General features: G+C 37.1%; 3 protein-coding genes across 6 annotated transcripts; all 3 read right to left on the bottom strand.

The window, feature by feature from the left end:
- Nucleotides 1–210: 210 nt before the first annotated feature.
- LOC9319286 (phytochrome-associated serine/threonine-protein phosphatase 3) lies at nucleotides 211–3,743 on the bottom strand. Its single transcript, XM_021031758.1, has 10 exons — nucleotides 3,384–3,743; nucleotides 2,960–3,106; nucleotides 2,803–2,870; nucleotides 2,344–2,401; nucleotides 1,759–1,869; nucleotides 1,622–1,672; nucleotides 1,372–1,515; nucleotides 1,186–1,281; nucleotides 1,020–1,091; nucleotides 211–653 (listed from the first exon to the last, which is right to left on the bottom strand). Exons 1-10 carry the CDS (start codon nucleotides 3,462–3,464, stop codon nucleotides 570–572), a joined length of 912 nt encoding a protein of 303 aa, XP_020887417.1. The 5' UTR covers nucleotides 3,465–3,743; the 3' UTR covers nucleotides 211–569.
- Nucleotides 3,744–3,818: 75 nt separating this feature from the next.
- On the bottom strand, nucleotides 3,819–6,830 carry LOC9319285 (transmembrane protein 53). Of its 3 annotated transcripts, none has more exons than XM_021031755.1 (6): nucleotides 6,641–6,830; nucleotides 5,976–6,080; nucleotides 5,068–5,871; nucleotides 4,872–4,977; nucleotides 4,468–4,676; nucleotides 3,819–4,367 (listed from the first exon to the last, which is right to left on the bottom strand). In XM_021031755.1, exons 3-6 carry the CDS (start codon nucleotides 5,802–5,804, stop codon nucleotides 4,097–4,099), a joined length of 1,323 nt encoding a protein of 440 aa, XP_020887414.1. In that variant the 5' UTR covers nucleotides 5,805–5,871; nucleotides 5,976–6,080; nucleotides 6,641–6,830; the 3' UTR covers nucleotides 3,819–4,096. The 3 variants fall into 3 exon arrangements, with proteins under 3 accessions (XP_020887414.1, XP_020887416.1, XP_020887415.1); XM_021031757.1 differs by having other exon boundaries at nucleotides 5,976–6,075; nucleotides 6,641–6,656; XM_021031756.1 differs by lacking the exon at nucleotides 6,641–6,830 and adding an exon at nucleotides 6,362–6,626.
- Nucleotides 6,831–7,574: 744 nt separating this feature from the next.
- LOC9319284 (myosin-1) lies at nucleotides 7,575–15,921 on the bottom strand. 2 transcript variants are annotated; one of them, XM_021031704.1, is made up of 24 exons: nucleotides 15,581–15,921; nucleotides 14,520–14,862; nucleotides 14,248–14,349; nucleotides 14,022–14,165; nucleotides 13,750–13,900; nucleotides 13,618–13,645; nucleotides 13,213–13,378; nucleotides 13,030–13,093; nucleotides 12,923–12,936; nucleotides 12,736–12,820; nucleotides 12,269–12,372; nucleotides 12,029–12,167; nucleotides 11,648–11,766; nucleotides 11,165–11,317; nucleotides 10,877–10,966; nucleotides 10,663–10,740; nucleotides 10,340–10,498; nucleotides 9,948–10,154; nucleotides 9,503–9,708; nucleotides 9,280–9,415; nucleotides 9,074–9,203; nucleotides 8,815–8,961; nucleotides 8,639–8,706; nucleotides 7,575–8,534 (listed from the first exon to the last, which is right to left on the bottom strand). In XM_021031704.1, exons 2-24 carry the CDS (start codon nucleotides 14,856–14,858, stop codon nucleotides 7,863–7,865), a joined length of 3,501 nt encoding a protein of 1,166 aa, XP_020887363.1. In that variant the 5' UTR covers nucleotides 14,859–14,862; nucleotides 15,581–15,921; the 3' UTR covers nucleotides 7,575–7,862. The 2 variants fall into 2 exon arrangements, with proteins under 2 accessions (XP_020887363.1, XP_020887364.1); XM_021031705.1 differs by lacking the exon at nucleotides 15,581–15,921 and having other exon boundaries at nucleotides 14,248–14,362; nucleotides 14,520–14,610.
- Between the last annotated feature and the right edge of the window lie 125 nt (nucleotides 15,922–16,046).

Here is a 16,046-nt window from a genome sequence, read left to right as displayed (position 1 = left end):
AAGCTTAATTAACTGATAATTACAAATTAAAACTCGCAATTCTTTTTACCACATTCATGACTGCATATAGTAACTTTTTTTTAAAGTACTACTCTCTCAATTACTTAAAACAACAAATATGATCTGAAAGGTATCACACCAAAAGCCGAATGAAATGATTAAATAGCTTGAGACCAACAGGTATTCATTTATTGTTGCGATACTGTCCCATTTTTAACGATGTTTGATTATTTTAGAATTAATGTCATCTTCACAACAACAGAAAATAGAGGAAACAGTGCAAGTGAACAATGAAAAAAAAAACATTACAGAAGAAAGATTGGGGGGAAAAGAAAGAAAGCAGAGAATCATGAGTAGAGATACTCAAAATGACTAAAACTATTACCAAAAGTGTTTTTGACTTATAACTTTCACAAGGAAAACGTAACCTAAAGGACAAAAATAATGATAGTAAGTGAAACCCATCAGTAGATAATATATATAATTATATATTAACCTTTTCAACACTGAACATATTGCCAATGGCAGCAATGGCTTCATCATCACAGCAAATATAATAGTGTGATTCTTCATAGGAAATACGGAACTCCAGTCCTTGGCCCTCTCATTTGATTGTTCTCTTCTGTCTCTGTGAAGAACTTCACTTCCCTTTCCTGGTAATACAAACATTTCAATCGATTTCATCACTAACCCATGCAGGATCCTAATAGCACAAAGAGCTTGAATCTATGGTCAATGAAAATCCACTACAAATGCAGAAACATAATCTATGGCTAACACAGATATTCAAACCTCTCATTGCACATGGCTTACTTTATCTAAATTCTCTAAATTACTTTCTATAATCTTCCTAGATCCATTACGTCAAACAGCACATAGCAAATCAACAAGTGTGTACATGTTTTGATAGAGAGCAAAATCTTAAAAGAAATTATTAAAATCACTGAAGGAATAGAATCTCTTCTTGTTGACAGAGAAGATTAGGGTAATCATTTAGGAAACACTAAGAGATGGCTCACCATGTTGTCATTGAAACTCAATATAGATGCGACATTCCCACAGCGGTAACAGTAATTAGGTGCAGACCATACCTTCACAAACAAAACAAAATTAACAATCACTAAGCAGAGTTTCAAAACGCCCATTATAATAAAATTATCAATTCATTAGAAGCAGGACACTCACAGTTACAAGGCCTTTATCTTGGAACATGTACTTAAGACCTTCTTGTACAAGCTGGTGCGCGCGGCATACTAGATCAAGCTTGTTGATATGGTTAAACTGCACAAGAAGCCAAAACCAAAGATCAGAGATGCGAAATTAATTTCTGAGTTACAGTATCAATTCCAGCTTTTGAGAAAGAAAACATACCTCAGTGGTAACCCTGGATCCGAAAAGCCAACCAGCTCCACGTGGACTAACCGCCCATGTTTCAATATCTTCAGGATCGCTCCACATAAGATCGCAAAAGGGCCCTTCATGAGGAATTTCGCAATTTCGCTCGATCAGTCTTATCTAAAGCCCACAGTCAATCTATGTGAGTGGAGGACCTTAATAACATGCCAAGCTAGAAGCATACTTGACAGGGTGAAAACCACAAGCAATAAAAGCAGAGTTTAACCTGATCAATTTTCCGAACATCCGGGGAAAGGCCCCCGTGAACACATAGAACCTAGACAAAGTAAATACTATTTTAGTATAAAATACAGCTATATTTGTTCTCATCAACAATGCCAAGTTGCTAAAGAAATTACTTACTGTGCCATCTATAATAGCTGACAGGGTAAGATAGTCAAAAACATCTGTGCAATATCGCCACGCATTAGCGTTACCATACTTCCTCTGGCATTCGTCATAGAAACCATACACCTTCAAAAACATTAAATCAAATGGTTCTGTGTTACAAAGGAATTTCCAAAGTTGAGAATCCATGTAAAAATTTGATCATCTTGTCCGCAGACTCAAGTAATACGTAGTTGAATTGCATTAAAAGGTATAATTGCAGACTAGGTCTTAGTAAAGGTTTGCCAGGAGTGCGTTAAATACAAAACTATCACTACACTTTCTTCCTTAAAAGCCTATGTATCAACTAGAGCGCTAAGGATAACACACATGCTAAAATGGAGACTGGTACTATATGAAGCACCTTCTGAAATTAGCTTTCCAATACTCGATTCACATAAAATGCATCTTAGCTAACATCGATGTCTACATCTGACATGTACAAAATCAGAACTTTCAAAAACCTACTATAACAACGAGAAGATAATCAACATAGCTTACCTCCTAAGAACAGCGTGAAAAGCACAATAATAGATATAAGTGGAACAGAATAACACATACCTGCGTTAGCTGCCTACTTTCATGATTTCCACGCAAAAGTGTAATATTGGCTGGATATCTACATATTAGAATATTAAAAAAAAACACTTCATTACCAGAACAAAAAAGCTAGAAATATAAATTCCCCACCATCTTCGAGAAGAACAATGGATTCTACACCTTAAGTATCATTCTCAAGACAGCTAATATATACAGAGTGAACGAGCATAGAAATCGTTTAGTAGCTTTCCAAAATTTAAGAACAAAGAAACATGAGATGCTTGAGAAACAATCTCATTCTCGTTTGGACTAATTTTGAATGCAATACGTTACTGGGACTATTTCTTACAAAGAAAGATAAATAATTGTCAAGATAAATTGCTTAATAAACAATAAGTTCATATTAAGCACGAACAAAAGAATCTTAAAGGCAAGATTCAATGATGACAGGAATCTCCAGAACATTTATGAACAACTTACCTAGCTTTAAGAAGTAAAAGAATAGTGAAGACTTCAAGGCTGTTGTAACCTCTATCCACAAAGTCCCCCTGCGAATTTCCCACAGCCGATTATGATGTATTCATAATTTCATATCAATAAGTCATACAAGACACCACATAAAAAAAAAACTCTGTACCATAAAAATGTAATTGGTGTCGGGAACATGACCTCCAGTCTGAAAAAGCTTCATAAGATCATGAAACTGGCCATGGATATCACCACACACGGTGACAGGACTGTTTACAGGCTGTACGTTAGACTCCTCAATCAGAAGCTCTTTCACCTGTATAACATTATAAACATCTTCTTGTTAACCATGAAATGGTATCTAAACTACAAAATTGATACAGCCATAGTTGAAAAGAAAGAAAACCCCTAAAATCACTATACAGCCATAGGGTAGACACCAAATTCGAAGTCATGTTCCACCAAGATACATACACATAAAACCAAGAAGAGAACATCACAAGAAGCTCCTAAACCTCAATCGACCCAGAGAAGAAATCATTTATTCAGAGTAGAAATCAAGTAAGAAGAAGAAGAAGAAGAAGAAGGCGTACGTATTCGCAGAGAAGCTGAAGCTCGTCTTCGGAGAGATGCTGACCATCTTTAACCTTGGAAATCCATTGATCCAAATCCATAACCCTATCTATATACCTCTGACTGGTAAAAAACTAAACCTCTTTCGTTCGATTTCAATAGCGACTTTTCTGGGAAAAAAGAAGAATCGAATCGAATCAAGATAGATCTACCAGAGAATCTTCGACTTCGTTAGGGTTACGTAAGCGGAGGAGATGAAAGAGAGAATAATGAGAGGTTCGAGTTCCACAAAATGACATACGGCAAAAGAAAAAATGAAAAAAGATCTCGACCCAAATCCCAGATCGATCTCTGCCGCTTCAAACGCAAATCACACTTTTGCGTTTGTCAAACGCAATCGTTGACGAACTAGCGTCTATTGGTAAAAGTCCCTCATAATTGTGAAAATTACGAAAAGTGCCAAATACTTTATGATTGGGGTCTTAACAACCCTCTCTGAACATATAACAAAGGACCCAAATTTCCAATACAAAGGACAAGAACCGTCACTTTCTTGAATCTTCTCATTCTCCTAAATGTACAATATCCAACAATATACAAAGGAATGAATTTGAATCTATAGACCTATCCAAACCAAAAAGAATCATCAATCAGTAACTTTTTTCTTTTTTTTTTGTATAGAGTTAAAAATGACCCCAAAAAAGGTTAGCGACAACAACATTTGTGGAAGTCGCTATGAAGAACGGTTGCAGCAAGAAAGGACAAAGTTGTCCATGAAATGGTTGAGCTCAGCTGTATACAGTTCTGGGTTACTCCGGAAATGGTCTACATGAGGTGAAGATATGAAGTTGCAAGCACGGACCTCGTGTCCAGCTTTCCTCTGTTCTACAATGAATGATTCAACTTGTTCTGCGGGTATAACTCTATCTGCAGAGCTGTATATGTATAGCTGTGGACATCTTGGTTGTGCTGATGATAAAGTGTCTAGAACATCGGCAAGTCTCCTGTAATGATATGATAACACAAGTTTGTTAAAGTGAAATCATGGGATTTGGGTTTAGGAATGTTTGACGAAAGGAAGGTTTATTTGTTTTGAGAGCTTACCTGTTTACTTTCGGAAGATTTAGAATCACCGCGAAGAACTTTTCAAGAACCAAAAGCAGAGCTGTTTCTGTTGCACCGGGTTTAGGCTGGGAGAAGTTTATACCGTTATTTCTTGCTCCTATGTTTGACTCATTTGACGAGCTCGCAGATCCTTTAGTGGCTACGCTGTTTTTCTTCAAGAACGCTGCTGAGAAACCTGATGCCCATACCTGTTTTTACAAGCCAAATTAGTACCCAGAAAGTTCAAAAGAATAGAAATCTATGAAAAGAATATCCCCGTCAGTGTCATATAAATCAGAGATCCAAGCCTAATGCTTTAGCACAAGTCAAGTTCCTTAACAAATCTTCTTTGACGGCTAAATGACCGTATAAAAATAGCTATGAATGCAAGAAGCATCGCTTACCGTAGGATCTGCATCAGCAACAGGAGCTGAGTCCACTATGCAACCTTTAACCCTTCCCATCAATGATGAATCTTGCTTCTGAAACTTTTCCAAAATAGCTCCATATCTGCATTTGCACAAAAATGGGAAATTCGCTGAGTGAAATGTGAAACCACATTACGTAAACACATGAAAAAAACGGAGATATAGAACTCACGTTAACCACCCGGTGTTGCTGAAGGTGTGAAAGACCAGATTTTTCTTTTGCTCTTCATCCAACCAATCAGCCAAGTGATTAACCAATGACTCGATGTTCTTCTCTGCTTTTCCTCCAACTTGATAACTCATAATTTCATTCATGGGAAGAGTAAATGTAATGACATGATAACCCCTAGAAGTGTACCAATCAGCATATTTCTTCAGATGCTTCTGCTTTGATCCAAGCCATCCAAGCAAAACCACAACAGTTCTATTCTTCTCAGACACACAACTCGAGGAACCAGACAAATCGATTGCATTGGGCTCAGGTAAATGCCATCTGTAGGAAATATCAGGAACCACAAGCGAGGCCCTGATTGTGAATGCCGATGGTTTTGATGCTTTAGCCAATTCAGCAGACTGATAAACACAACGAAGAGCGGACAGAGAAGTAACAGAAGTAGCGAGACTACAGCTCGGATTAGAAGCTAAGAGATCAACACTTGGTACAGGAACACGAATCCTCGACACAAAAGATAAATCCGAGAGCTTGGAGGCCGAGACCTGAGAAACCCACAAGGACCTTTCGTCCTGAACTGAACCGGGCACCGAAGGAGCAATCTGCTCCGAATCAGAACCTCGAACTAGTGATCTGAGAGATGAGAACCTCTCAGAGACATCTGCAGACACAGAAGCGGCAATAACAGCAGCAGCAGCAACAAGTGGCCGCTGAAGGATCCCAGACAAAGAACCCATGATAACCACAATCTAATCCAATATACTCCAAATTTAGCATACCAATCTCATTAATAGAAAAAGAGTCCTGTTATATAAGAAGAGATAGATTTGTAACAAGTCAAACACACACACACACATGTTTAAAACGCGTGTAAGACTCCAAGAATGTAGGGACAATCTGTAAATTACCTGGCAGCTTCTAACTCGGGCTGTCAAAACTTGACAGCCCGACCTCAATGGACTAATAACTTGTCAGAATAAAATCTCTCTTTCTCTCCCACCAAAAAAGCTTCTCTGCAAGAAATCGTTTCAAATCAAACATCATGTAGACCTCACCTATGAAGAGCTAAATACTAAAAGAAAAGACTTCTTATGATGTTGACACAAAGGAGAAAAGAAAAAAACTTTTCTCTTCTCTTGTATTTTTTTTCTCTAAAATCATGAAGATCTCACCTCAAACAATGGAAAAAAGATGATTTTTAGATGGAATTAATTGAGAAAAAAACGATGAACAATGAAAACATTGACACCAAATTGTTGTTATTAGTTGCCCAAAGAATTTGCAAAGGACCCACCACGAGAATTCTCCCACAAAATTAAGAAAAGCTTCTTAATGAATCGCATAGATCTCTCCCGAAAAGAAATGCAACACGACGTGGCGATGGCGACCTTCCCATTCTACGGGAGAGGAGGCATCCAATAAGACAATGATTAACCGACCGAAACCAAAAACTCATTTTTAAAAAAACCTCAGAAAAAAAACTGGGTGTGATAAATAATCGAATTCTAGAAGAGTAATCAATGTGGAATTGAGAGAAAATATGAATCGGAGAAAGGAGAGAAGAAAAACTCACCAGACAGAGAGAGACGGGAAGAGGGAAAAGAGAGATGAAATTTTGGTTTAGGGTAAGAAAAGAATTCTAATGTATGACCCCAAAAAAAAAAAACAGAATTGATAATGTTTATATATGTACTGCCTTCAAATAAAGAACTAGACAAAGCCAAAACCTTTTGAGTTTTGAGTATGGGTTCAAATTGTGACAACTTATATGCGGACAAACAAAAGAAAAGAAAACTTTTTTTCTTTTGCTGTCATAAGGACATTTTTTTCTTATCTTGATTTATTTCTTGTGTATATTTAATGTTTTGTATAAACTTGTGACTGTTTTAGTATTTTTCATTTAGGGGATTTGATTTCTAAAGAATATGACATTTTTTGAAGAAGAAGAATTATGCACCAAATTAAATATTCCAACACCGTGTGTGATTCATACCACTTGGATGTGGAACATAAGACACTAGAGTTTCGAAAAAGAGAGTTTACGATACGAATTTTCTTGTGGCTGGAAAAAAACAGAACTCATGTGTGGACGGTGCAAAGAACTTTTGAACGTAAAAAAAAGAATATTCGACCCATTTGGAAATCCAATAAGATAATTAGTTATGACAGAATCTTGGTTTTACATTACGCCAAGTTGTCCCCACCACCATTTCCATTTTCTCCATGGTTTTCGGATTTGTAATAATGGTTTATTCCTAAACTGTCTTAATCCTCTCTAAAGTTACCTTCTTTATGATAAAACAAATCTATTTTCTTGATTCTTGAACTAAATTTCCAAATCGAATAGCCATTAGATTGCACAAAAGGAATCGAATTCTGATAGTATCATTATTCTAATACCCTGTTTAGATGTCAATTACTATTTTTCATTTGAGGACAAACATGGTTCTCAAAAATTGTTGAAGAAAATAGAATTTCGAAATTCTTCAAAATTAAAATCGCAACTCTTTTACCCCAAAATTTGACTAAATCTCTTAAGTTTTACATATCATGGCAAAATTATAACTCGCCAAATCGTGACTTTGGTTATATTTAAAGTTGGAAAAAAAAAACAAAATTTACATACTTAAATTAAGATTTGTTTTTGTTTTGTATAATCACATAATCCTTCATTGAGAGGCAAATACGAGGTTGTCTCAAGAACGTCATTAACTACTTAACCAGATAAAACCCGCCAAATCCTTAATTAGCAAACGACCTAAGTTTGCCTGTAAGAATAGTCTTCTTCTCCTTTATCAATACCTGGTGCTATTTCTTCTTCCCCACCACTTCCTCTTCACTTTCTCCATCGAACCGCTGCTCTCTTCGCTCCCGAGCTTGCTCAGTATCAGTTTCGTTTCCCGCAGTCTCCCTCCATAATCTTTTTTCCATGTCTCAAACATCTGTTTTAGCCTCCTCAGCTCTCTGTCTGGGTTCAAGTTTGCTTCCACCTGACCAGATTTCACTTCCACCAAGAACTTTGCATCATCACCAAACACTTGAGCTCTCTGCTCGAATTCTTCTGCTAACCGCCCTATCACGCTCAGCCCCGCGCTCATAGGCTGTAGTCTCGGCCCTCCTCCGTTGCTCGTTTGGCTCCTGAATTGATTACTGCTTGAATCCCAATCCGTTGCATCACTCGCATTGACAGATGCATCTGAGTTTCTCGCCGAGTCCTCAACCGCTAGGCTTTTCTTTGCTATGGAAAGACTGGATTGCAAAGACCTCATTTGCTTTTGCCAGATTTCTTCCATTGATTTCATCTTTGTCTCGTACTCTGACCACCGGTTCTCATACTGTTGAAGCCTCTGCTGAAGAATGTCGTTCTCTTCTTCTTTTTCACGCAGAGCAGCCTCCGCTTTAAGTACCCTGCGTTGAAGCTCGGAAAGTACTGATGCTTTCACTAGCACCTCACCTGACTCATTTGTCTGCACAGTTGTTAATACCGAAGCAAAAATAGTTCAGGTTAATGAGATGAAAGAAATAATTAGACACTGAGGAGATAGGAAGGTGAATATAATAACCCTTTTACCTTAGTGCCTCCAGATTTTAGCCATCCAATATCCCCTGAGCATCTTCTAACCAACCAACCACGAATTACTGCAAAAAGGTTAAAAGAATTCAGTATCAACGATGAAAATAAGCTTAAGATTCTTCTTAATGAGTAGATCAGCAACACCCAAGAAGTACAAAAATAAACCCTTTTACCTGATTGTATCAAAACCGATGCATCGGCTATGCCCTTATATTGTTTCCTAGCAATCTTGCTTTTAACTTGGCTTTGTATAGTAGCAGCAGCCCTATGCCTCCTTCGTAACTCAGCAAACTCTTTTCTTATCTTCTCTCCACGAACAACTGAAGAAAAAGAGGTGTGACGAGCCATATCTCAGCTTAAGCTCAAATATCTCCAATACAGTGAGATTAAGATGCAAAACCAGGGTAATGAATTGAGACAAAAGAGTTATACATGACTGGAGAATAGAAATTCCCATTTTAAGCTCCTTCAGGCGACAGCGTGCTTGGTATCCTCTAAAAGAACTTTGAACACGTAAAATGCCGTGGAGAGTACGGTTCCTTGTATCCTCAAGAACCCCAATCTGCAATGCACATCAGACTCTTATTCCTGCCCCTTATAAAAGAAAGTCTTTGACATCAGCCGACAAACTATTATACCTGGCCAGTTCTGAAAAACAGCTTTGTGTAGCCAACTTGATACATCTCCGGCAAGATATTAAACTGATGGAGAATTGCAACTGAAACACTTAGAGTATCTTTATCAGCAATGTTCTCCACCAGAAGAAAACCATACCTACAATATGATCAACTTGGTTAGAACTTAGGAAGAAAAGCTTGTAAGGTCCCTTGCATAACTACTAATGATGAATGGCATTGTCACCTTCGGGAAAATTTCTGATGAGACATTCTTGTAGGAAATCCAGACCGTGAAATTCGAACCACTTCTAGGACCCCACAACATCTTAGCTGCTGTAATACAAGCCCTTGCTCATACACCCCAGGAGACTGAATGTTATTTGGCTTGATACAGCGGATGAAATGTGGGGTAGTGTTTCCTAAACGTTGCATCAATTGGAAGAGTTGACTCTGGAAAAAAAATCAAGGTAAGATCATCCATAATCAAATATCATAGAGGATGAGATGTTTGCTTTTTTCTTCATAGCGTAAGCATGGAGGCAAAATTTGGTAATCTTGACACAAACCACAACAAGATTTAAAATCTGTATACTTCTCAATCACATCTATGCAGATTATGAGCTTTAAAGTAAAGCAGGTAGCCAAAACGAGGCAACATCAGGTTTGAGGTTAAGGCCAAAACACCCCACCTTAAATTTAGTAGCTACACTCAACCGCTGGGAATCAGCACCACCTGCTTTGTATAAAGGACCGACAACAGGTTTTTCAGATTGAATCAGCATGCTAGAAGCAAATGCTTGAGGAAGGAGGCAAGAACAAGAGGACAAAAGTTGAATAGAATCCGAATGCAACAAGTCTCTATTCTTCTCTAGAAAACCAGTTGTCTCGTATGTAACCTGATTCAGAGAAGCAATTAAAAAAGCAAAATGTCAAAAAGCATTCAAGACCGAGACTGGGTTCCTGTTTTCTTTCGAATAATGCACAACTGTGAAAGAGCCCACAGATCCCACTATAAAATGCCTTTTTTTTTTTCTGGAAATGCCCTGGAAATTGGTGTCACTGAGGTTTCAAGAGCTATTACCTCTCCTGCATAATGCACAACTGTGAAAAGCTTCCCTTTATCTCCTCTGAAACATGAATTAGAGTGTAGATGCTGTTTTAGCTTGTTTGCAAGTGTCAAATCTGTGCCATTCGGAAATGTTGATTCCTCATCCAAAAGAGAGAGCAGCCCTAATGGTTTCTGCACAGACAACAGAGGTAATTGCCTTAAAAAATGTTTCAGGCTATAAGTAAGCATTTCACCAAATAAACTACGGTTTTCTAGAGTGTAAAAAGTTGAACTCTATTATGTTCTTATTACGGTGTCCATCTTGCTTCCTAGTCTATTGTCTTCTTATTATATACCTTTTCAAAGAGACTAAGACAATCTTGGTTGTCCTCAAAATCAACCCTTGTCCAGTCAATGCCATCCTGGATATATTCCTGAAACAGTAGAAAGAACATTAATAACTAGGATTAGAGAAAGTTGAGCTTTTAGATTGTAGTTCTATGCGAATGCGCGACTTAGTAGATTTAATACATGTGCCCGTGTAGTTCATTCAGAAAGGGGCAACTTTACCTCTTGCTCCAGCTTGAATAGATGACGGTTAAAGTGTTGCTGCAATCTCTCATTTGCATAATTTATACAGAACTGCTCGAAGCTATTTTTCTGCAGAGGAATGAAGGTTGTTTAGCATATTGTAAAGCACATAAAACAGGAAATGGACACACAAAAGCGCATAGATATAGAGTTCTAATATTTGTCACTGTTTAGGGATGTCATTGCAAACTGAAGGTCTAATGATAGCTAGTAGCAATTGTAATTTTTTTTCTGGAGAAAGCATAGAGAGACAGAGCAGAAACATACATCAAATGATTCAAAGCCGTATATATCAAGAATACTGATAGATCTGCCGGTTCGCCTCTTTCCAACAGCAAGAGATTTGTTGATCTGTTCAACCAGCCAGTCAAACAGGCACGAGTAGATTGATTTTGCTAAAGCATCTCTTGCATCAATGGCCTGAAAGAAAATAAGAAAGAATTTCAGCAAAATGTAAAATGTAAAGAAAAATAAGGACAGGGCTAAAAGTGCAGTCATTGTCTACGGAGGGGTTAAAAGTCTGCTGTGAGACTTGATGCGAAACCAGATTCAAAGCATTGATTCCATATTAATGTGAAGCATGGATCCAAATAACAACACAAAATTCAAGAATGTAGACATAAACCAGAGAAGAAAAATTCCAACCTCTCATTTTACTAAGTTGCCTTTCTATATTGACTCTACACACCCCTACTTCAAGTCTAATTATACACAAAGAAAATGTAAGCAAATATTGTGTAAGGCATATACCTGCGGTAGTGTTAGCTTCTGTACAATGGTATCATTCCTAACTCTCATGTTACGTTTCGATAAAGTTAGTGTAAGCTCATTGATGGTGCACCCAATCAAGTTAGCAACAGTTGACAAACCTGAAAAAAAACAAATACAGCACGTAAGTAATCTCCCTGCCGGATGAGGCATACATATTAAGCAGCAAACACTCTTGTTTCCAACAGCAAGACCCAAGAGAATGAAACAAAAAACATAAAAGAAATATCAGAACATATAGAAGAAATCAGTAAGCAACAACATAGAAAAACCTAGTGGGCATGCAAATTCAACGTTCATGAACACGAAACATATTAACTCAAATAATGTAGGCATCACTAATTAGGGACTGAAGAGGCTTACTTTCATCTGCTACAGGTTCAACATGGTTTTCATTGTCAATAACGGTGAAGGAAACATTTCCCAGCCATAATACTGCAGCAAGCATTGCAAATACACTTTCTTGATCTTCTTTACTAACATGCACAATGTCCAGAGCTTCCTGCAACAACGAAAACTTTTAAATCAATAAACAAAACAATAAAGGTCTGAAATGAGTGGAGAGGAGGAGGAAGAAAGTATCTCGCTGAAAGAGGGAATTACCTTAACAGTGTGAAACCGTTCAGCATCGTCAACTCCATTAATTGAATAACAATTACTCTGTCCCAAATATTTATACTCGTGTGCGCTTGTCAGATTTAGCTTCTCTGCATTCAAATGATGAATGGGGAAAAAAAAGAACATAAATCAATAACTGTCCACAAGTTACAATATCATATGTACCACTAAAAATTACGATAATTGACTTTAAAAACTGATAGTTGACACAATTTATTTCACTTATGGAAGATGCGAGCGACAATATATTAAGCACACAAAGCTAATCCAAGTCCATCAAAAGCTAATCTTAAAACCAACATAAGACAATTTACAGACTTGATAACTGTCAGCAGCAAATAGGTTGAATGCTTAAAAAATGATTGTTTTAGCTGTCAAATACACTTTATATTCTTCTATTTTAAATCTTCTTCATAAGACTATTTATAGGATTTCATTATTCCTAACAATACCTTTAAGTGCAGGTGAAGCCCCAGCACAAAGTTGATAAAATATATGATATGACCTTTCCCCTTCAGCACATTGGACCACTCTAGACTGTTAAAATATGTCAGCGTACAAAAAAAAAAATGTCAATGTTAATGAATCATGTTTAAAAAGGAAAGGAATCAAGCAGGGAAAATTTCCCAAAGAAGCTACCTTTTCTAGTAAAACTGCAAAATTTGAAGAACAAGCAGAAAAAAGAAGCTAAGTTAGCTTTGTAGAAATGAACAAACAAAGTGAAGTTGCGCAATGATTACACTTACAGGTTTGAATTTGAGCACCCGATATCTTTCCACTTTCACTAAAATGAATCTCTATTAGCTTCCCCTGTAAATTGTAATATCATAACAACATTGTGAGACATACGAAGACCTAAAACTCTCAACGACTTAGTAGCATAAGAGAATTAAAAATATATTAAAAAATCGCAATGATGAAGGGCTTACAAAACGACTAGAGTTATCATTTCTCAATGTTTTTGCATTTCCAAATGCTTCCAAAATGGGATTAGTCTTAAGTATTTCATATTCGATCCCGCTTCCGCCTCCAAGAGCAGCCAAGTATTGCATAGCTATCTTAGCAGTCTCAGTTTTCCCTGCTCCACTCTCGCCGCTGGAAGAAGAAATAGAATCGTGTGATAAGAATACACCACAAAATACACAAACTGGAAGCACCTCTTCATTCAACAGATCCACTAGTCCCAGTGTCTCACAACTAATGCATCTTTACAGGTCATGAATAAAAATGCATCTTTAGTCCCAAAAAAAGTACCCTCATGCTAGTGCCATATGAAATCCAATAGGCATGAAAATTAGCAAAAACTCAGCATAAAAGAGGACATTTGTACTAACCTGATAATGATAGATTGGTTAACTTCATCTGGATTGGAAGAGATAAAATAGTGTGAGAAATGAAATATTTTTTCAGCTCATGAGAATTGCAATAACGCTCAACAGTTAACAAAAATTGAAGCATGAACCCACCGCGTATCATTTCGCGAATTGCTGTATCTGCAATTGCATACACATGAGGACTCTCATTTGATCTCTTCCTGTATGCTTCAATGTAGCGGTTTCCGTATAAAGGAACCTCCTTGAAAGGATTCACAGCCACCAAAACTGGCCCTGCTTTTGTCTAGCACCATAAAGGAAAAAGGTTAGCCAGGCAAGAATAAATGCTAAAAGATATATGGTAACAGATTCAGGGGAAAGACTACTAATCTGATGAGCAAAAAATATCAAAACAAAAGACTTACATATATCATGTCTTGGTTGTACCTATAGTTGAGGTTGTACAACACTGATGGCTCATTTAAGTAACTAAGCTGCATAAGATCGTCCACTCCATCAAGAATATCAGGATTTGCAGGTACTAGAGTCTCTGATATGACTTTTATAACCTGTTTCAAGTGCGGAAGTAGTATCTGATCAAACACTTGAAATATTAACCTGGCTACCTTAGGAATACAAAAAGCCACTTACTTTTCCTTCGGGCAAAGATATAACAGACTCCTCTCCTGAATTTGACAATATTTTCCCAAGCTCCCAGTTACCATTTGGAAGTTGAATCCAAGATTGCAGTATCTAAAGTCAAAAACTGTCAAAATTTCACCCCATATTCTTATATCTTTAGTAGCAATAAGTTTGTTCTCAATTTAGCTAGAAGTCCACCACAGCCATGAAATGTATGACTACGCCACAAAATTCAAAACCCTCAAGCCTCGAGAATCACAAAAGGTAAATCTAAGGAATACCTTCTTTCGAGCATATGCGCTAGTATCGCTCCACCGGCGTTCATCACTCTGAGGCAAGGGCATTGTAGCAGCTCCAGAATCCACATCATCGGCTAAAGACTGCTCTTCAACAAAAACACCGTGCCCGCTATATGGTGAATCCTCACTATCCCCAACAGCAGTATCAGTTCGACTAACACCATTCCTTAAGCCACCTTTTCTTGGAACATGCGAATTGGTCAAGCGAACACTTGCGCCAGAAGAATTTTCAAGGCGATCAGAGACTGGTGAACCATCAAATCTATAGTCTGCCGGCAAAGATTTAAGTGACTGCATGGATGGAGTAAGCTTTTGAGACATATTCCTGCAAGAAAGAACGAAGCTAATCAGCTCAAATGGTAAGAAGAAAAAAGAAAACAATCTAGTCATACATGACCATCTATTTATGGTTTCCATCAAGCTTTTGAAGAAGAACCCCACTCAAAAGACCTATCTAATTTCATGAACATAATGGCGGGGACCATACTTTAGGACATAGACTGAAATGCTTTTTCTCAAAATCTTCAGTCACTGTTTCGAAGTTCCTCAATCAAAATGGAGAAGGAAATGAGCAATGTTATTAGGCCAATCTCGAGACTTTGCAAGATGAAACGTTTAACTTGGTGGAGTAAACAATACAAATATCTCATGAAACGAAATTCATTAAAGAGGTTGATGAAATCTTGACTCTAGAGAATGAGATAAATAAAGAGAGTCACATGAAAATAAACAAAGGAGAAACAAAAATATCTATGGCTTGCTCGCCTGGTTGACATTTAACAGCATGAAACTTTCAACAATCAAAAATTAATCAGATATTCACAAAAGGCAAACAAATTTAGCTCAAATCTTGAGATACAAAGACTATTTCCTATGTTACACTACACACAAACCAAGTACAAGACGGTACGAAATTTCTCAATTTGATCAGAATTCAGAAAAAGAGAAACACACAACAAAAGCAGAAATTTTTCAAATTAGTTCGATTTAAGAGTTAAAACTTAAAACCCATTATAACTACAAGACCCTTCAAATTCAAATACCTTCCAAAATTAGAGCAAAGCCAATCAGCAGCACCTTGAGGAGAAAAACTTCAGATTCTCTCAGAAAAGATTCAACTTTTTCTGGAGATAGATCTCAGACACACGAAATCCACCGAAGAGAAGAAACTTCTGATTCTATAAACTCCGGAAATGAGAGAAAAAGGGGTAAGCTAGAACAGAGACACAAATGCGGTGGAAGTGAAAATACAAAAGAAAGAGTGTAAATCTACAAGTAGCAATGGAGACTGCTTGAGAGATTTCAATTTACTGATAAAAATTTTGGAGAGAATATCGCAAAAAGTAGGAGTGAAGATGATACAACTTTTTCTCTGCTTCACAAGAAAAAAAAGGAGGAAGAAAAGAAAAAGAAACTGATGTTTATTACTATTATTATAATTTTAATTTCTTTTCTTTTTCCTTTTTTTCTCTGTCTCAGAAGAATTAACAGTTATGTTTTTGTGATTTT

This window comes from Arabidopsis lyrata, assembly GCF_000004255.2.
Source record: "Arabidopsis lyrata subsp. lyrata unplaced genomic scaffold ARALYscaffold_3, whole genome shotgun sequence".
In the NCBI taxonomy this organism is placed as follows: Eukaryota; Viridiplantae; Streptophyta; class Magnoliopsida; order Brassicales; family Brassicaceae; genus Arabidopsis; species Arabidopsis lyrata.
Note: the sequence above shows the minus strand (reverse complement) of the source record. Positions and strands in the feature narration are given on the sequence as shown.